Source organism: Salvelinus namaycush, chromosome 5 (genome assembly GCF_016432855.1).
Source record: "Salvelinus namaycush isolate Seneca chromosome 5, SaNama_1.0, whole genome shotgun sequence".
Lineage (NCBI taxonomy): Eukaryota > Metazoa > Chordata > Actinopteri > Salmoniformes > Salmonidae > Salvelinus > Salvelinus namaycush.
The window spans coordinates 48722835-48744695 of record NC_052311.1 but is presented as its reverse complement, the minus strand read 5'-3'; the positions used below and the strand labels follow the sequence as shown (position 1 = coordinate 48744695).

Here is a 21861-nt window from a genome sequence, read left to right as displayed (position 1 = left end):
CTCTGTTTTGTAACGCCTGTCTGATTGGTAACCCAGCTTGGCCCTTTGTCATTCTGCTTTCCTAAAGCTCAGGATATGTTCACTCAAGGGGTGTATGTTCATTATGAAATAAGAACTGATTGGTGTAGTGCAGTGTTTCCCTAACTCTTCACGGGACCCAAAGAGGTGCACATTTAGTTTTTTGCCCTAGCACTACACGGCTGATTTCAAATAATCATCAAGCTTTGATTATTTGAATCAACGGTGTAGTGCTAGGGCAAAAAACTAAACGTGCACCCCTTGGGGTCCCGAGGAGAGTTAGGGAAACACTGGTGTAGTGGAAATGGCCCAATTCACTGGGGTTGGTAATTGCTTAGTCTTAGAACACTCTCCAGTCCACATGTGAATTTATGTATCGTTATAGTCAATGTTTTTGAAGTAGCTGTGAACTAATTGAAATGGGCAATCTGAATACTGCAGTAGAAAAGAACCAGGCCCAGATAATTACCACAACAGGTATGCTTTGTCATGTGTGTGAGGCACCCAGTGAGGAAGCCACCAGGGTTTTGGAGCTGCTCGTGTGTTTACTGTTTTTGTTAGTTCACTTTTTGGATTGCAATTTCTTTCACCCAGGATGAGCTACTGAATATTAGGGACAAGTTACCAGGTGGTTTTTGTCCTGAGATTCTGTTGAGATTCTGCTGAAAACCCCAGACCACGAGTCTGATTTCTAACTGAGGCTATGCGACTGTGCTTCGGAGAAAGAGTGGGAGATGCGCCGGGGTTGAAGGCGAGGTCTTCGTTCCCTGCTCCTAGGTCATTTCCTCTCCAATGTGCATTCACTCACCTCAAAACCGACATGCTACAACTTCTGATTAGAACAAAAAAGGACTTCTGTCACTGAATCTCGTCTAAATGACGACACACCTGAAGCTGCTGTGGATATACCAGGCTTCCAGCTATACTGGGCTGATGGTGTACCAGAGCTGTGCAAAAAATCCTAAGGTGGCGCTGCATGCTTTTACGTAAAACAACGTTGGTGCAATGATGTCACTTTACTGGCGAAATCGTTATCTCCTGACTTGGAATGTATTTTCATCAACTGCCATCTGTTTTATTCACCACGTCCCTCGCCCCCTGGATTTGGGGTTCCGGGGTCCCCTCCAGATAATGTTTATGTATAAGGACTTTTTAGCAGGACATTCTATTTCAAAATGAATGAAAAATAAAATGATGCTGACATCTAAAATATAATGCCCTCCTCTAGAAATTATTCCAATTAAATATTGGGTTTTTGTTACAATTATTTTAACATATTGGACCATTCATATAGCCTATGCATGGTCCATATTATCAGGTATGCTAATAGCAATAAGCATTACCACCTGTAGTTGGTGCTGTTGCGGTTACTGTATTACCGCCACACCGGTGGTCACGAGTCATGAAGGCAGTCAGATTCTACGTGACCATTTAGTCACGGTAATTAGGCTTCTCCAAGCTCTGATGCTGCTGATGGTCATTAGTAGCCTACCAAACGTTTCTATAGGCTATGCAATTGCGTGAGAACAGAGTGATGGCCTCTACTAAAAAGAGGATGATCCTATCAGCTTTCTATAGGCTCGGCCTACTATTTTCTCAACTTTCCTAATATTAAGCACATTGCTTATCATTACAACAGGAGTATAGCCTACCTGGCTGGCATGAAAATGACCCATGGGAAAAGCGTTCTCTATTTGCTATTTAATAGATTACATGTATTTTTTCCACTGCCCCTGTTTCGAGACAGGTGCATGATTTATTGGTCCATTCTAAATCCAAACAAATTTCACACATATTATTTAGTGTATGTAAAGACAAGATTAAATTAAGAATAGGCTAATATTGTCACCCATCAGACTATCAGTTGTGAATGATATATTATCACTGAATGATGCCCAGCATAAGGCAAGAAACAATGCCTTCTTTTTTTTGCGACTTTGTCGAATTATAGTCGCACACCTCGTAGTATAGCCCATAGGGCTATATGTTTTGAGAAGGTTTGTATCACAACTAAAGTGGGCAAATAACTTCTTAAAATTAAGCACATTAATCTGTTTTACAAAGGGTGTAGAGCCTAACTGGCATACATAAGCAGCGCGTGAGTTTCAAGGTTGGGGAAGATAATTTTCACCATTAAAAAATGCACCTTTATAATAAAAGCATTACATGTGTCATCGCATTTGCGGTGACTTTTGATAATGGGGTTTTCCCGCTAATGGAACATTTTGCACTTATATCATACTGTCATGTACACATCGCTGCGCTTATAATATGAAGAAATAAACTATCAAAATTTTAAGCTAAACGTTTTGATCTGTTGCATCAGCCACATTGCGCTAAACATTTTTGGGATGCTAGTGGTTGTATTAATTTGTGATCCGAATTGGATAAGGAGGCACGCAGTTGCATCCCCGATGTGTCTGTCTTCACTTGTAACCTGTGAGAAAGACCTGATCACGTGATGGAGAGCCATATGAGTGAGCGGTACTTCAGAGCGCGCAACACTCAGGGAGAAGGGCACAACACAGCACTCCGAGCCAAGGGCACAACGGCCACTGGCCGCAAAAGGCATGGATTATTTAAAGGGTGCATTACGGCCACACAAAAGGGATGCTGCCGTGAAATTCGAGGCATTATCAAGTGCTTGTCAAATTGTGAATGAGAGACTGATGAAGTGTGTACAGCCTGTGCAAAAAAACAAAGCAGAGCTCATGCCTTTCAAGCGACTTTTTTTTCAAATCATCATGTATTAAAAATCAAAACGTATAACCCAACGTTTGAAGAACAACCAAAGTTACATTAAGAACACTAAATGAATCACAGAGAAGTACCTATTTCTTTGTTAACCACTCAACACAGAATAGCTGCATGTGCGCACTTCCTCAAATTGTTTGGAGAAAATATCCTTTCTATTTTATTCAGCTTTGTTCAATTGTATTTTTCATACTATGAAATCATATAAAATAATGCCACGGAATTCTAAGCAAATCTTGTCTGCTAAATGAACTAGTGTAGCCCACATCCATTTGGCATAGCCATGTCAGGACCTAACATAAGGACAACTCAGAGTATGCTATTCTGTTCTTCTGAAATATACATTTTCTTCATATCATGCTTCTTTAGACCTGTCTAAAATAAATAATGGATTTATTGTGAAGGTGTAGGCTATATTACATGGATTTGTTAGACTTTTTAAAATGTAGTTGCGCCAGGAGATGCTAAATGTGTTTATGTTAATTAACGTTCAATTACCGTGAGACCGACAGTTATTTGCTTGACAATCACCGGCTGACGAAATGTTGTGAACAGCCCTACCTGTAGCCCAACTGATGCAGCATAGTGGCTATAAATAACTAGGCTGAAGCATGGGGTTGCCGATCTGTATTTATGCTATTGAGCTAATCATTAGATATATCCCAAATGTAATCTTCTAACTATTTAGCATCCTATTGATTCATTTTATGTCCCAAAAAAACGTGTATAAACACAGTGAATATAATGTAGGCCTACATGTTATGTTAACTTGGGGTCTCACGGCACATGGGGTAACATGCCCCCTGCCTGTACTTCTCACAGAAACCATTTCATGTCACCATTTCCCCCAACACTTTCCCTGGTTGCCATTACTCTTGCACAACCAAAAATTGTCTCATCACAATTTAAGTCACTACCCAAAAATGATTCTGAGGTAGGGTGGCGTTTTAGCCCAAGTTACCCTACAATTGCACCGTGTTACATTTAGCCCCACTCCGCCCCTATGCACTCATAGTGAATTGCCATGATGAATTGCACCAAGGCCATGACGCTGCTAAAATCTACGGGTTTAAAATGGTGCAGTTTGCGCATATTTAGTACTTAAGAAACAAAGGCAATTAAAACGGCTGTTTCCCCTGCTATTGCAAGAATTGTTGTGCATTGACTGCTTGTCAGAATGCAGGTTTCCCTCCCTTTGGCACTCATCACTTGAATGCGCCTTGAGAGGAATATTTCTCTTGCATAGAATACACAACAACAAGTCGACTAGGTAAATAGATAGATATAAACTATTCTACTATGGGATTGTCTGGTTTTTCTATTCATTACTTCTTTTGATTGCAGAGGAAAAGTAAATGTGGACTTCATATTTTTAATGTTTCATATTATTTTAGCGTGGCGGTAATGATTTTGCCGCCAAAATGACTGCAGAGGAAACACTGTTGCTCCACCTCATCCCCTCATATAGACAGAAACTGAAACCTGCAAAACCTGTCAAACATACAGCGAGGCAATTGGGGAGTTAAAGGACTGCCTGCACTCCACAGATTGGGACATTTTCAAGGAAGACCATATCAACATGACAACTCAGACAGGGTAGCATCTTACATCAGTGTCTGTGGAAAACTGCTTTCCAACCAGTACTTTTGTCACATTCAACAATGCCAAACGCTGGGTCAATCCAGTGCTAAGAGGTCTAAGCTCAGCCAAGGAAGAGGCACATAGGAGTGGCAACATGGACCATTACAGAGTGCCCTACCTCCCCACCCCTTGTCAACAGCGGCACAAACGTCAGGAAAGCTGCAGGCCCAGGCTGTGTTTCCCCAGCCATAGTAAAGCACTGCGCTGACCAGCTCTCCCCTGTATTCACGGACACCTTCAATCCATCACTTCAACTATGCATTGTTCCTGCCTGTCTTGAATCCTGCATTGTTCCCGTTCCAAAGAAATATAAATATCCTGCCTGAATTACGACAGACCTGTTGCACTCACATCAGTCATCATGAAGTCCTTCGAGTGCCTTGTCCTATCCCACCTCAAAACCATCACTGACGCCCTCCTTGACCCCCTGTAGTTCGCCTAAAGAGCCAACCGCTCTGTGGATTACGCTGTCAACATTGGCCTCCACTGCATCCTTCAGCACCTCTACAACCCAAAGGACATACGTAAGGATATTGTTTGAGGACACCATCATCCTAGATCTGCTGCAGGACAAAAAAACTCACCCAACGGAACATATCCAATGGGGTGGTTTTAGAGGCCATCTTGGCTGCAGAGACAATGTTGCTGTTTTTAAAGCTAATTTCCTACGATTCTAATCAGTTTGCCATGGCCAAGTCAAAGGGGCCCCATGCCATTTTTTTTTTTTAATTTTAGATTCACTGACTAGTTTTTATTTTGGTGATTGTTAGTTTTGAAATATTATCTTTATTTATAAATGTATTGCTCCATTATATTTTCAACATACTTAAACTGATTTTAGTTAAATTTGACAATGAAAACATTTTACACTAAAAACATACCGCAGTAGCGGCCAGGATTTAGCAGCGGTCATGCGCCGCTGCTGAATGCATATAGGGGAAACACTGCTTATTCATCGGCCACCTGCTCCACATTGATCTTCCCACTCAGTCCATGCACCCTGCACTTTCATACTAGACTGCACATTTGCTTTCTGCACTGGCTTTGGGCTCTGCTTCAGACTGACTCCCACATACAGTGCCTTCTGAAAGTGTTCGGACCCCTTGACTTTTTCCACAATTTTTTAGGTTACAGCCTTATTCTATATTGATTATATAGTTTTTCCTCATGAATCTACACACACTACCCCATAATGACAGAGCAAAACAGGTTTTTAGAAAATGTTGCTAATTGAAATATCACATTTTACATAAGTATTCAGACTCAGTACTTCGTTGAAACACCTTTGGCAGCGATTACAGCCTCAAGTCTTCTTGGGTATGATGCTACAATCTTGGGACATGTATTTGGGGAGTTTCTCCCATTCTTCTATGCAGATCCTCTCAAGCTTTGTCAGGTTGGATGGGGAGCGTCGCTGCACAGCTATTTTCAGGTCTCTCCAGAGATGTTCGATCGGGTTCACGTCCGGGCTCTGGCTGGGCCTCTCAAGGACATTGAGACCTGTCCCGAAGCCACTACTGCGTTGTCTTGGCTGTGTGCTTAGGGTTGTTGTCCTGTTGTAAGGTGCACCTTTGCCTCAGTCTGAGGTCCTGAGCGCTCTGGAGCAGGGTTTTGTTAAGGATCTCTCTATACTTTGCTCCGTTCATCTTTGCCTCGATCCTGACTAGTCTCCCAGTCCCTGCCACTGAAAACATCCTCACAGCATGTTGCTGCCACCATGCTTCACCGTAGGGATGGTGCCAAGTTTCCTCCACACATTCCTCCAGAGTTCAATCTTGGTTTCATCAGACCAGAGAATATTGTTTCTCACGGTCTGAGAGTCTTTAGTTGCCTTTTGGCAAACTCATAGCAGGCTGTCATGTGCCTTTTTATGGAGGAGTGGCTTCCGTCTGGCCACTCTACCGTTAAGGCTTGATTGGTGGAGTGCTGCAGAGATGGTTGTCCTTTTGGAAGGTTCTCATCTCCACAGAGGAACTCTGGAGTAATGTCAGAGTGACCATCGGGTTCTTGGTCACCTCCCTGACCAAGGCCCTTCTCCCCCGATTGATCCGTTTGGCTGGGCGGCCAGCTCTAGGAAGAGTCTTGGTGGTTCCAAACTTCTTCCTTTTTAAGAATGGTGGAGACCACTGTGTTCTTGGGGACCTTCAATGCTGCAGAGATTTTGCTCTGACATCCACTATCAACTGTGGGACCTAATATAGACAGGTGTGTGCCTTTCCAAATCTTGTACAAATCAATTGAATTTATCACAGGTGGACTCCAATGAGGTTGTAGACATATCAAGGATGATCAATGGAAACAGGATGCACCTGAGCTCAATTTTGAGTCTCATAGCAAAGGGTCTGAATACTTGTAAATCAGCAAAGATTTCTAAACCTGTTTTCGCTTTGTCATTATGGGGTATTGTGTGTAGATTGCTGAGGATTAAAAAAAATCACATTTAGAATAATTCTGTAACGTAACAAAATGTGGAAAAAGTCAAGGGGTCTGAATACTTTCAGAAGGCGCTCAGGACCTCAGACTGGGGAAAAGGTTCACCTTCCAACAGGACAACCTCCCGGAGCCACTCCTGCATTGTCTTGGCTGTGTGCTTAGGGTCAAGTCTCAATGTCCTTCAGTGGCCCAGCCAGAGCCCGGACTTTAACCCGTTCGAACATCTCTGGAGAGACCTGAAAAAAGCTGTGCAACGACGCTCCCCATCCAACCTGACAGAGCTTGAGAGGATCTGCAGAGAAGAATGGGGAGAAACTCCCAAATACAGGTGTTCCAAGCTTTTAGCGTCATACCCAAGAAGACTTGAGGCTGTAATTGCTGCCAAAAGTGCTACGACAAAGTACTGAATAAAGGTTTTTAAAACGTATGTAAATGTGATATTTCAGATTTCTTTTTTTGCTTTGTCATTATTGTGTAGATTTCTGAGGGGAAAAATTAAGTGGAAAGGCAAGGGTTCTGAGTACTTTTCGAATGCACTGTATATAAACTCAAAAGAAACGTCCCTTTTTCAGGACCCTGTCTTTCAAAGATAATTCGTAAAAATCCAAATAACTTCACAGATATTCATTGTAAAGGGTTTAACCTCTCTTGGGCACGTGAGACGGTAGCGTCCCACCTCTTCAACAGCCAGTGAAACTGCTGGGCGCCAAATTCAAATACAGAAATACTCATTATAAAAATTCAAAAAACAAAACATATTTTACATAGGTTTAAACATTAACTTCTTGTGAATCCAACCACGGTGTCAGATTTTAAAAATGCTTTACGGTGAAAGCATACCTTACGATTATTTGAGAACATGGCCCACTAGACAAATCCTTACAAACAGTAGCCAGCCAGGTAGAACAGTTACACAATTTAGAAATAGAGATAATTAATCCCTTACCTTTGATGATCTTCATATGGTTGCACTCAGCAGACATTCATTTACTCAATAAATGTTCCTTTTGTTCGATAAAGTCTCTTTATACCCAAAAACCTCTGTTTTGTTTGCGCATTTTCTTCAGTAATCCACAGGCTCAAACGCAGTCAAAACAGGAAGACAAAAAAATCCTAATTGTATCCGTAAAGTTCATAGAAACATGTCAAACGACGTTTATATTCAAACCGCAGGTTGTTTTTAGCCTAAATAATCGATAATATTTCAATGTCAATTTAAAAGGTAAACAAGAAACGCACTCTCTCGATCGTGCGCATGAAAAAGCTCTGTGACACGGCAGGGTCCACTCATTCCGACTGCTCTTACTTCTTCATTTTTCAGAATACAAGCCTGAAACAGTTTCTAAAGACTGTTGACATCTAGTGGAAGGCATAGAAACTGCAATTTGAGTCCTAAGTGAATGGATACTGTAATGGCATTGAATAAAAAACCTACAAAAACAAAACTACTTCCGGAATGGATTTTTCTTAGGTTTTCGCCTGCCAAATCAGTTCTGTTATACTCAGACACTATTTTAACAGTTTTGGAAACTTTAGTGTTTTCTATCCAAATCTATCAGTTATATGCATATCATATCTTCTGGGCCCGAGAAGCAGGCAGTTTAATTTGGGCATGCATTTCATCCAAAATTCCGAATGTTGCCCCCTACCCTAGAGAAGTTAAACACTTTCCCATGCTTGTTCAATGAACCATAAACAATGAACATGCACCTGTGGAACGGTCGTTAAGAAACTAACCGCTTACAGACGGTAGGCAATTTAGGTCACAGTTATGAAAACTTAGGACACTACAGAGGCCTTTCTACTGACTCTGAAAAACACCAAAAGAAAGATGCCCAGGGTTATCTGTGTGAATGTGCCTTAGGCATGCTGCAAGGAGGCATGAGGACTGCAGATGTGGCCAGGGCATTACATTGTAATGTCCGTACTGTGAGGCGCCTAAGACAGCGCTTCAGGGAGACAGGACGGACAGCTGATTGTCCTCGCAGTGGCAGACCACGTGTAACAACACCTGCACAGGATCGGTACATCCGAACATCACACCTGCGGGACAGGTACAGGATGGCAACAACAACTGCCAGAGTTACACCAGGAACACACAATCCCTCCATCAGTGCTCCGACTGTCCACAATAGGCTGAGAGAGGCTGGACTGAGGGCTTGTAGGCTTGTTGTAAGGCAGGTCCTCACCAGACATCATCAACAACAACGTCGCCTACGGGCACAAACCCACCGTCGCTGGACCAGACAGGACTGACAAAAAGTCCTCTTCACTGACGAGTTGTGGTTTTGTCTCACCAGGGGTGATGGTCGGATTTGCCTTTATCGTCAAAGAAATGAGCGTTACACCGAGGCCTGTACTCTGGAGCGGGATTGATTTGGAGGTGGAGGGTCCGTCATGGTCTGGGGCGGTGTGTCACAGCATCATTGGACTGAGCTTGTTGTCATTGCAGCCAATCCCAACGCTGTGCATTACAGGGAAGACATCCTCCTCCCTCATGTGGTACCCTCCCTGCAAGCTCATCCTGACATGACCCTTCAGCATGACAATGCCACCAGCCATACTGCTCGTTCTGTGCGTGATTTCCTGCAAGACAGGAATGTCAGTGTTCAGCCATGGCCAGCGAAGAGCCCGGATCTCAATCCCATTGAGCCCGTCTGGGACCTGTTGGCTCGGAGGGTGAGGGCTAGGGCCATTTCCCCCCAGAAATGTCCGGGAATTTGCAGGTGCCTTGGTGGAAGACTGGGGTAACATCTCACAGCAAGAACTGGCAAATCTGGTGCAGTCCATGAGGAGGAGATACACTACAGTACTTAAAGCAGCTGGTGGCCACACCAGATACATACTGATACTTTTGATTTTGAACCCCCCTTTGTTCAGGGACACATTATTCCATTTATGTTAGTCACATGTCTGTGGAACTTGTTTAGTTTATGTATGTTCTTGAGTCTTATGATCATACAAATTTTTACACATGTTAAGTTTGCTGAAAATAAACGCAGTTGACAGTGAGAGGACGTTTCTTTTTTTGCTGAGTTTATTAACTAACTATTTTGCAGTCTTATGGCTTCGGGGTAGAAGCTGTTCAGGGTCATGTTGGTTCCAGACTTGGTGCATTGGTACCGCTTGCCATGCGGTAGCAGAGAGAACAGTTTGTTACTTGGTTGGATGGAGTCTTTGACAATATTTAGGGCGGATTCGATTTTGGTTCTGTATTGACGCTTTGCCTGTTCGATTGTTCGTTGGAGGGCTTAGCACGATTTCTGATAAGCGTCCGGATTAGTGTCCCACTCCTTGAAAGCGGCAGCTCTAGCCTTTACCTCAGATGTTACCTGTAATCATGGCTTCTGGTTGTGATGTGTACGTACAGTCAATGTGCTCCTAGAAAGATTTAGGATTCTAGCTTGATTACCTCAAATGTTTTTGTCTGTCTGTAACTCTGCACAGCACCATTTCAGAGTCAAATTCCAGTATAATCAAATGTACATGGTGAATGAAGCTGATTCTGATTCATTTCACCCACAATTAACTTTCCTTAACACTAAAAGCATGCATTTTGCATGAACATTTGCAAACGGGGTCTAGTTTCTTACAGGGAGAGCTGCAGAATGAGTTTTAACTAAACCCTCAATTTTGAGAGAGACACCTGATCCTGGAGCTTAAGCAGACATTGCAATATTCATTTCTGAAAGACCATGGCTTTAGCTTCAAAACAGGGGTTTTAAGCTAATTAATATCAGTTCAGACACACAAGTCTGGAAATCTACTCCATGGCTCCCATGCTAGTTATTTATTTTATGGTTGATTTGACTCTTGAGGTCTGATACCGAATTACAGTGTGAACAGCTGGGCATTTGTCAGGTTCCTCAGTGGTATAATAGCCACATCCAGCTGGGGATTGAAAGTCTTGTATTTTAAGCATCGGCCCATATGTTCCACCTAAAACAGGCTTTTCCTCCATGTTCCTACATCCAACACCCACCATGTTCCTAAATATGAAATATTCTTGAAAGCACTATTTGCCAATGTGATCAACCCTGGAAATAGCCTACCATGAACATATCTGATATTTGCTGTGACTCCTAGCCTATTAATGCATCTAAATCCCCCTTTTATATAGTAAAACCTAAGCCAGCATGGTTGACTCCTAATGGCCGTTTTCAGATGTGCTCTTTAACATGTGACGATGGTCTCAATCTGCTCTGTGGATGTGAATGAGCCCTGGTGTTTGGAGGTCAGCGTGGTAGATGAGGTTGCAGTCACAGAGTGGGGACACGAGCCTTCTCCACATAGGGAGGCTTCTTCACGTTATAGTCGGGGGGAAAGTTCAGTCCGGTCCGCAGTCTGGGCTCAGATGTCAAAGCCACGGCTCTTTTCCCTTTTGAGCGTTTGATGTTATTGAGACGAGAGCCTGGTAAGGGACAAAATGATGAGCAATATCCCCTTTATGCTATAATAAGATTTCAGGTTACACATTTACCTGCCAATCTATCTGCGCTTCTGGAGTTGAATGATTAAAGCGTTTTATAAAAGTCAAATATCGGTGTTGATGATTCAATAGTATTTAGCCTAGCATAGATGTAGACTAATATTGATGATCACATTATGCAGCAGTTGTGGTTGGTCTCTTGTGTGATGCTCAAGACTGCTAGCTCTATACAATGCGCTTGGTCTGGACTGTAATGGGTCCTCTGTGATTACTTCAGATGTACAGACAGTCCTGAACTGCTCATTGAACCAGTGAAGGGGGTTTCAGTCTATTAGGGAATTCAGAATCCTACGGGAGTTTTTGGCAGCCGAACACACTCAAATGTAATGCGGGGAGACAAAAATACTCTCCAAATCTCCCCACGCCACTAAGCCCTGCACAGGTTTAGCTAGGCCTATGTTATTACATTTATCGAACATCATGTCTCTGTGGTTTTACTTTTCCCAGAAATACCTATGTACAAAATGACTGGAACTCCAGGTGTAGACCTTTGCAGAATCTGACCTGCCTCTGTATTAGGCATATACATTTGCAAAGGAAATCAGGCTTTGCCAACGCAGGCCTATGCGTGATGATAATTGGGCCTGTGTCATTCTTAATTACGACAGCACCTCAGATCAGCAGACTCCTGGGATTGTCTGGATACAGCATCATCGTCGAATAACAAAACACTGAGATTTTGTGTTACTTCAGAAATTGGGACATTTTATTATCCAGTTAAAATCTATTAATGAAATGGATTGTGTACCAGTATGCTGGTAATAAAGCAAACAAGTAAGTGTCTCTGCTGAGCAAGTAGGCTAAATTAAAACATTGGAGATTGTATGGTTGTGGTTATCATCCCTAACAATTATGTTCTTGAGGATTCTGTTTCCTTTTAGTATCAAGAAATGTTTCTCTTTCAGGATAATTTTGAGCCTTAAGTAACTAAGTAACTAAAAACACCCTCCTGACTTTGGCCATTACACAAGACACAGATTGTATTTTCAGGAAATAAATAACCACAGTTCAGATGGGGAGGGGGGCATTCTGTGGTATTGTTTTCTTGCTTGGGTAGCCGAAGCCAGTCCTCACTGAGTGCAAGAGGAAATCCTGATTAGTAGTCCTCGCCTGGAAGCCGTTGGCCATTCAACAGGAACAGGAACACTACTACGGTTGCAGACAGCCACACCTAAAGGCCAACATGAATGAAAACTCCCAAAGACAAAGTCAAAATTCTTGTCCAGATCACATGGATTATCTTCAATCATGCATTTTGGCTTTTTCTAAGCCCCAGGAAAGCTCCTCCAGTAGCAGTTCTGTCTGGAGTGATGTACTTATTTTGAATACTTTACTTTTAGATTAGATCCTTCCTCACAGCACAGAGATGTATGTGAAACTCTGGTTAGGTTCTGCAGGGGGTAAAAATGAAGTGGTGGGTCCCTGAGGTTAGTACCCATGTTAAAGTACATCCTGCCTTCCCTTTAATTACACCACAGAGCAAGGGCCAGAAAGTGTTCCATCAACATGGCCAGAGTCCTGTCACCAGATGTGACGTGTTGATGCAAGAGATGAATGTGTCTCTGGAATGCCATGGCTTCAAGGAATACAGTTTTCATGGCTTCATGCCGCCAAACCCTGAAGAATGTCATGGTTGAGACTTTCACCTGCATTTGTAGACTAGGCTAAATCGAACTCATAAATTCCACACACTTTGCCAGCTGATAAGTTTTACTTTTAAGATTTTGCAGATGTAATGTTATAATGTTATAATGTTACTAACCGTTTATGACAAAACCAGGCTAGCCGTGATGTACGAGTATGATCCAAGTTGCCAAGAGCAAAAACGACCACTTTTTTCCCTTTCCTTAAAAGATGTCTTTGGGCTCCCAAGTGGCGCAGTGGTCTAAGGCACTGCATCTCAGGGCTAGAGGCTTCACTACAGAACCTGGTTCGATTCCAGGCTGTATCACAACCGGCCATGATTGGGTGTCCCATAGGGCAGCGCACAATTGGCCCAGCGTCATTAGGGTTTGGCCGGGGTAGGCCATCATTGTAAGTAAGAATTTGTTCTTAACTGACTTGCTAGTTAAAGGCATTTCCTGAAAATGCCAAAATAATTGAAGGCACGAGTAATATTTTGAAGAGTTTGTTCATGTAGAGACAATGTTTCTCCTAGCAAGGGCTGCGGATTTACAGGGACCTCATGATTAGATATTATCACGATACTTAGGTGCCGATACGATATGTGTTGCAATTCTATGTGTTGCAATTCGATACTGTGTTTTTATTGTGATTTGTTGTTCCAAACACATTGCTCACTACATGTCTGCTGCAGAGGGACAAGAGAAAGCCATGAGAGGTAAAAGTACTCAAAACATGTTGGCTCACCATTTAAAACAATGAAAAAGATTGGTATTTATCGTCCTATAGCTAGTTCCCAGAGTTTTGGGGCAGGTACACTGACTAGTGATTGCTGACGTTACAAATCGATACTTGGAGTCACAGTATCAATATAAAATCGGCAAAGAAAATGACGCGATAATCTACTGTATTAATGTTTTTTCCTTAACCACAACATACACTTGTGGATGAGTTTGTTTCTATCTGATGCAGTGTTGGCCAATATTTTTATAGCGCGCTCCTCAATCTAGAATTTGGCGTTTTGAAACAAATAGTGATGCAACAGTCCTCCTTTTTTTACGCGCCAAGCCTAATTTAGAATGACTGGGCAATTAAAAAATATAAAAAAATTCGGCTCATTTCTCACTGACTGGCTTTGTTAAACCAGCTATGATGAGCTGTTATGCAATGTATAACGTGTAAAGATGTGCTAATGTGTGGCTTGTAAAGATGTGCCAACTGCTAATGTATAGGTTGTAAACGAAAGATGTGCTGATTTCTTGTTGGACAGTGTTTTCTCTGCAGTCATTTTTCTACAAGACCAGACGAGTGGGGGTTACAGTGAAGTTTAGACCTCTGTCAGTAATGGTGTTAAACAAAATAGCTCACCAGCAGTTCTTCATCACAATCGGCACTTATTCATATGAATACTGAAGCTTTCTCAAAGGTAGAAGATACATATGCTATAATCTGTGGACCATACCACCCAAACATTTTTGCGATGGTTTACGTTTTGGAATCCGGTCATACAATTGAGATGTAGACCTATAGAGTGTATTGGAGGATCTTTTCATTTCTCTGTGATGTAGTCCTATATCTCTGAACATGTCGCCCAGCACTGTTTTGAACATGAAATACTTTGAGTTGCACCTTTGTTTAACCCTCTCAGTGTACACCTGCAGACCTATAGAATGAAAGAAAAGCTCTAGCGCTGCCTGCAGAGGCTTGTCTGTCTTTTTCAGTCCAATCATGGCTTACTGTGGCCTTCCCTTTGTCTCATTTGAACCTCAAGCCTGAGAGCGAGGGGCAGGAAGTAGCTGACTAGAATAGATAAAATGTCAGGATGCTTGTTGCTATTCTTTCACCAGGGCGGAGAACCACAGCATCAGACAGGTCAACACTTTCATATACCGTACTAAAGAAAATGTGACCTTTCCTACTATTGTTTGTAGGCTATGAAGTCTGTAGTGTACTCACCTGTGATTCTTATTTAGCTAAATCTTATAGCATAATAGAATTGGTGTCCAAACCTCAAGTGTTACAACAAAATCAACTGAAACACTAGGCTATGCAACCGTTTGACAAAAATTTTAATTGAATTTTCTTCATCAGCAAAGCATGTTAGAATTTCTACTCAAACTATCTTGCCATTCAACATGGTTGATAGGAATACACTGAAAAAATATATATAAATGCAACATGCAACAATTTTTAAAGATTTTTATTGAGTTACACTTCATATAAGGAAATCAGTCATTTGAAATAAATTAATTAGACCCTAAACTATGTATTTCACATGACTGGGAATACAGATATGCATCTGTTGGTCACAGACACCTTAATGGTAGAGTCGTGGATCAGAAAACAAGTCTGTATCTGGTGTGACCTCACACAACGTGACAAATCTCCTTCGCATAGAGTTGATCAGACTGTTGATTGTGGAATGTTGTCCCACTCTTCTTCAATGGCTGTGCGAAGTTGCTGGAAATTGTCGGAAACTGGAACACGCTATCGTACACGTCTATCCAGAGCATCCCTAACATGCTCAATTGTGACGTGTGGTGAGTATGCAGGCCATGGAAGAACTGGGACATTTCCAGCTTCCAGGAATTGTGTACAGATCCTTCCGACATAGGGTCGTGCATTATCATGCTGAAACATGAGGTGATGGTGGTGGATGAATGGCACAACAATGGGCCTCAGGATCTCGTCATGGTATCTCTGTGCATTCAAATTGCCATTGATAAAATCCGTTGCTTATGCCTGCCCATACCATAACCCCACCGCCATCATGGGGCACTCTGTTCATAAAGTTGACATCAGCAAACCGCTCGCCACACGACATCATACGGTTGTAAGGCCGTTGGACGTACTGCCAAATTCTCTAAAACAACTTTGGAGGCAGTTTATGGTAGAGAAATGAACATTTTAAATTATCTGGCAACAGATCTGGTGGACATTCCTGCAGTCAGCATTCCAATTCCACACTCCCTCAACTTGAGACATCTGTGTCATTGTGTGGCAAAACTGTACCTGTGTAATGATCATGCTGTTTAATCAGCTTCTTGATATGCCACACCTGGCAGGTGGATGGATTATCTTGGCAAAGGAGAAATGCTCACTGACAGGGATGTAAACAAATTTGTGCACAAAATTTGAGAGAAATAAGCCTGTGTATGGAACATTTCTGGGATCTTATTTTAGCTCATGAAACATATTTTTTGTTCTGTATATATTTGGCGTTGTTCATAGTCAATCATAGACATTAACTGCTGAATATTAAAGTTTTGTCATTCAACTCTTCTATTTAAGAACAGGTTTGACAAAACTAGATACTCTACAAAAAGGAGAAGTCAGATTTTTCTTGGCCCGAAGATATTACATTTTCAATGGACTTTGCCCTGGGGGTGAAGAACAGACTTTCATGAGAGCCATTACTCTTAGTAAGTGCACACAAGCGCGGGCAAGATCACATGGCAGGCCTTGGGACATTGAACGTCGCAGGCCATTCGATCAGGGATGACAGTGCTTTGGTTGCAGGACGATGGACGCTAAAGGCTTCCCCACATCTGAAGCACCATATGCATGCTGTTGTTTTCAGTATAAACAACTTATATGAGGAACTAGCCGCCCGCATGTCTTTTTATGTTGAATGCCCATTTTCAACTTCCAGCTGGCCTTAAAAAAAGGCATCAATGTATTGGGTGAAAACAAATTGGAACCTCTTAGTAATGTCATGAATCTTTTCATCAGCAAATGGAATCTATTCATTCATAAGTCAGGCACTTTCAGCGTGCATTGAAGACTTCATCTGATGCTAGTCAATTGATGCAGAATACATGTTTTATTTAGTTCAGCTTGAATCTGGATGAAGGTTGAAAATAAAGTGCTGGAACAGAACAATGACACGGACTTCTTGGGAAATGTCACGCACGTGGCCAACAAACTACTAGATCTGTGTGGGCTATATCCTTTTTAGGGGGGGACTCATTGTGGTTCACCCATAATGCACTGTGACAGGCACCTTAAGTCGAGCAACACAATTGTTCAAGGAGTTCCTTCAAGGTAACATAAAAGATATGTCAACAACCATTGTTCTTCACATCGTGTGACGCACCATATATATGGTATGCTGCTCTCAACTGTACTTTGACCTCTTTGTTAGCATCTCATCAAATCAGTTTATTGGATGCGTACACAGTTTAGCAGATGTTATATTGGGTGCAGTGAAATGCTAATGTTACTAGCGCCTAACAATGCAGTAAAATGTCAAATAATCCCCTCAAAATGTCGGAACGAACCCGAATAGCACTGTAACAGTAATCCAAGTGCAATGTATACATATATACACTTGATGAATTTAAACAAGATATACTAAGAATATGTACAGCAGTAGATACTGTATATTAGAGTGAGACGTGATGCATTAATTGATCCACAATTACAATTGTTTATGTTCCCTCTCGGCCGAGTTATTTTATGCTCTCTACAGCCTATAGTTTCAGTATGAAGCACTTATCCAAGGTCAAATATTTATAGACATTAGAATAGCTCCTTAGAGGATGTAATTCATCTTAAAATGTTGTGCTGCCTGCTCCCCATAAAAAGACAGGTAGCCGACCGGTAGCCTTCAGGTGTCGTGTGTAGCTTGTTGTTTTATGTTGGCCAATCAAAGTGGCAACGAAGGCTCAATATGTAGCAAGTGGAGTGAGTGTTCACTAATTCAATGCAAGATGGAATACAATTATGGAATTAAAAGTTCCCAAATGAGAAGGAGTAGGCTACAACGAGCAACCAACAGGTAGGCTATTGTTTTATTTGAATGGGGTTGCGGAGAAAGCGCAGAATTTAGCCTAGCTAGCTATAGCTTCTCTAGGCTGCTCCAGTCAAGACAGGTACTGTTGTATGGGATGATACATAACATTGTGGCTGCTACAAGTTAGCTACTCTTGGCTATAGCCGAGATATCTCTTTCTCTCTTCTCTCCTGTCTGTAATATTCCAGTCTCTGACGTTGCTCGTTCTGATATTTCTTTATTTTTCCGGATTGTCTTTTATTTTTTATTGCTAGGTATTACTGCGCTGTTGGAGCTAGAAACACAAGCATTTCACTGCACCTACAATAACATCTGCAAATCTGTGTACACGACCAATAAAATGTTTTGAGCCTCTCTCCCTCGCGCAGCAGCAGTGCTCATGTTAAAAACGTGCACATGTATTTAGAATATCCAAATAAATGACAAAAATAATGATACTATTCATATAGTGAAATTATTTCAAATCCCCATCCCTACTGCCTAAGCCCAACTGATTGTATCCCATGTACTGGCCTCTTCCTCTTTGATCTGAGTGTGACTTGCTTCCACAGAGTCAAGAATTTAACTGCACGCATTTCACAGAAATGTTGTAATTATTTTCTTTATTGAGCCAAGTTTAGTTCGATAGTTCTCTCCCTCTGGGCTCTGAGAGGTAGGGCTGAAAAGGAAACATTGATGACCTCTAGACCATAAAGGCCTGCCATCACCAGCAGCAACATGGACAAAGAGAATTAGCAGGCTGCCATACCGCTGCATTATGCCCAATATTTGAACATTATGTTTTATACTTCACAAAGCTCCTCATGGCTATTTTAAGAAATTATATCAGTGTTCTTTTTGGTCATCTGAAACTGCTTAATTAATGAATACATAGTTCCTCAGGGGTTAAGCCTGAGTGGTAAAATACTGTTTTATAGAGATCTAGTAAATAGTTTTCGCTCTGAAAAGCAATGCTCACGATAATGCAGTTAGAAGTCAAACACTGACATTAGGCAGCTCCAATCATCAAGGAATGCTAAGGAGTTAAATAGATTTCGCACATGGCAGTGAAATAATCAACCGATTTCAATATCCAGACACATGCGCCAATGCTTAGTCATACAGAGTCGGGAATACCCCCACTCCCACGTTTTCAGTTGGCCTATAGTATATCTCAAATCAAATATTTTGCTTCCTGCTCAGAGAAGTGATTGAAAGAGTATTCAGCTCCTCTTTTTACCTCTAAATTTAAAGTGATATACTTATTTTCTACTGGTTTACAGATCAGGTTTTTTCTTTTCTCTTCCTTAGGATGGCTCGAGGCAGCGCAAAGAGAGGAAGAAGACGGTTTCGTTCAGCAGCATGCCCACTGAGAAGAAGATCAGCAGTGCGAACGACTGCATCAACGCCATGGTGGACGGCTCTGAACTGAAGAAGGTCCGCTCCAACTCCCGCGTTTACCACCGCTACTTCCTCCTGGATGCCGACATGCAGTCTCTAAGGTGGGAACCCTCCAAAAAAGAGTCAGAGAAAGCCAAAATTGATGTCAAGTCCATCAAAGAGGTGCGGACAGGGAGAAACACCGAAACTTTTAGGACCAACGGAATATATGATCAGATATCAGAGGACTGTGCCTTCTCAATCATCTATGGGGAGAACTATGAGTCTTTGGACTTGGTTGCAAACTCTGCCGATATGGCCAACATATGGGTGACCGGGCTTAGATACCTGATATCCTATGGGAAACACACCTTGAATATGATTGAAAGCAACCAGAACAACATGCGCTCCTCCTGGCTCGGTGACCTCTTTGAGGAGGCTGATGCCAACAACAGCAAGCACATCAGTCTATGTGCTGCTGTTCAGCTAATTAAAAACCTAAACCCTGGTCTCAAAAATATGAAGATTGAACTCAAGTTCAAGGAGTTTCACAAATCTAAGGATAAGGTGGGATGTGGTGTGACTAAGGAGGAGTTCATTGAAGTCTTTCATGACCTTTGCACAAGACCAGAAATGTATTTCCTTCTTGTCCAGTTCTCTAGCAACAAGGAATTTCTAGATACCAAGGACTTAACTATGTTTCTGGAGGCTGAACAGGGTATGGCACAAGTAAGTGAAGACACCAGTCTGGAGGTCATTCAGAGCTATGAACCTTCTAAAGAGGGGCAGCTCAAGGGCTGGCTCTCCCTTGATGGGTTTACCAATTATCTCATGTCGCCAGAGTGCCACATCTTTGACCCTGAACAAAAAGCAGTGTGTCAGGACATGAACCAGCCCTTGTCCCACTATTACATCAACGCTTCCCACAACACATACCTGATCGAGGATCAGTTTAGAGGCCCCTCTGACGTTACAGGCTACATCCGTGCCCTCAAGATGGGCTGTCGTAGCGTAGAACTAGATGTCTGGGATGGACCAGATAATGAGCCTGTCATTTACACTGGCCACACAATGACCTCGCAGATAGTCTTCCGCAGTGTCTGTGACGTCATCAACAAATATGCCTTTGTTGCATCTGACTTTCCCGTGATATTGTGTCTGGAGAACCACTGCTCCTTAAAGCAGCAGAGGGTCATGTTTCAGCACTTGAAAAAGATTCTTGGTGATAAGATTCACATGGATCCACCGTCATCTGAGGACAGCTACCTGCCCTCACCCTTTGACCTCAAGTGTAAAATCCTGCTGAAGGGGAAGAAGCTGGGCACGATCTGCATTAGCTCGGAGGGCGAAGTGACTGATGAGGATGAGGGGGCTGAGATGTCCCAAAGAATGAACATTGAAGCCAATGAACAACAGAGCATCCCACTGAAAAAGTTCCAGCTTTCCAAGGACCTCTCTGACCTGGTAACGTTGTGTAAATCGATTGCGTTCAAAGACTTCCCAACAGCTTTCCAAAGCCAGAGGCACTGGGAACTTTGCTCGTTCAATGAGGTTTTTGCCAGTCGCTGTGCCAGTGAATTCCCAGGCGACTTTGTTAACTACAACAAGAAATTATTGGCGAGAGTCTACCCCAGCCCAATGCGGATTGACTCCAGTAACATGAACCCTCAGGACTTCTGGAAGTGTGGTTGCCAGATCGTAGCAATGAACTACCAGACCCCCGGCCTGATGATGGACCTAAACATTGGCTGGTTCCGTCAGAATGGGAACTGTGGTTATGTGTTGCGACCAGCCATAATGAGGGAGCAGGTGTCATATTTCAGTGCCAACACTAAAGACTCAGTGCCTGGTGTGTCTCCTCAGCTCTTGCACATAAAGATCATAAGTGGACAAAACTTCCCCAAACCCAAAGGCTCAGGCGCCAAAGGAGATGTTGTTGACCCTTACGTCTATGTGGAGATCCATGGCATCCCTGCTGATTGTGCAGAGCAAAGGACTAAAACTGTCAATCAGAATGGGGAGAACCCACTGTTTGACGAAAGCTTTGAGTTTCAGATCAACCTACCTGAGCTGGCCATGGTGCGCTTCGTGGTGCTTGATGATGACTACATTGGCGATGAGTTCATCGGCCAGTACACAATCCCCTTCGAGTGTCTCCAGCCGGGATTCCGGCACACACCGTTACAATCGCTAACGGGGGAAGTCCTTCCCCACGCCTGGCTGTTTGTCCATGTGGCCATCACCAACCGAAGGGGCGGGGGCAAGCCTCACAAGAGGGGACTGTCTGTGCGTAAGGGCAAGAGAAGTCGGGAGTACGCCACCATGAGGGTGCTGGTCATCAAGGCTGTGGACGACATCTTCAAGACAGCCATACTGCCACTAAGGGAAGCCACCGACCTCAGAGAAAACATGCAGGTAAGGGAGTGAACATTATTTGTAATAAGGGTTACATGGAGAAAATCGGACCTCCTCTGAAATGAAACTGGATGGCCCTCCCTTAAGCAAAATATATTTTACCTAATCCCTCACTGAACGTTCAAATTTTTTTTTTAAAGTGACCATCCCCTATAACCAAAATAATAATTAAAACAAAGTGGATAGCAGAGAACATGCCTACCGTTTACCCTCATGTCTTGGAGAGACCAGAGCATTACAGGGCAACGCAGGAATTCTTTATAGCGCACAGGGCTGCGGGCCAGAAGGTTATGGGTTGGCAGACACCATGGACAACAGTAGGGATAGAAAGTTC

General features: G+C 42.7%; 1 protein-coding gene across 2 annotated transcripts in view; it reads left to right on the top strand.

The window, feature by feature from the left end:
- Positions 1 to 21861, top strand: part of LOC120048379 (inactive phospholipase C-like protein 2) — a 57542-nt gene that overhangs the window by 18260 nt on the left and 17421 nt on the right. For both annotated transcript variants that reach the window (XR_005477006.1, XM_038994303.1), the window contains exon 2: positions 19044 to 21527. Coding sequence is in view for 1 of the 2 variants with exons in the window: in XM_038994303.1 (XP_038850231.1) it covers positions 19044 to 21527 (2484 nt within the window). In the remaining variant the exon portion in view is untranslated. The remainder of the gene's footprint in view (positions 1 to 19043; positions 21528 to 21861) is intronic.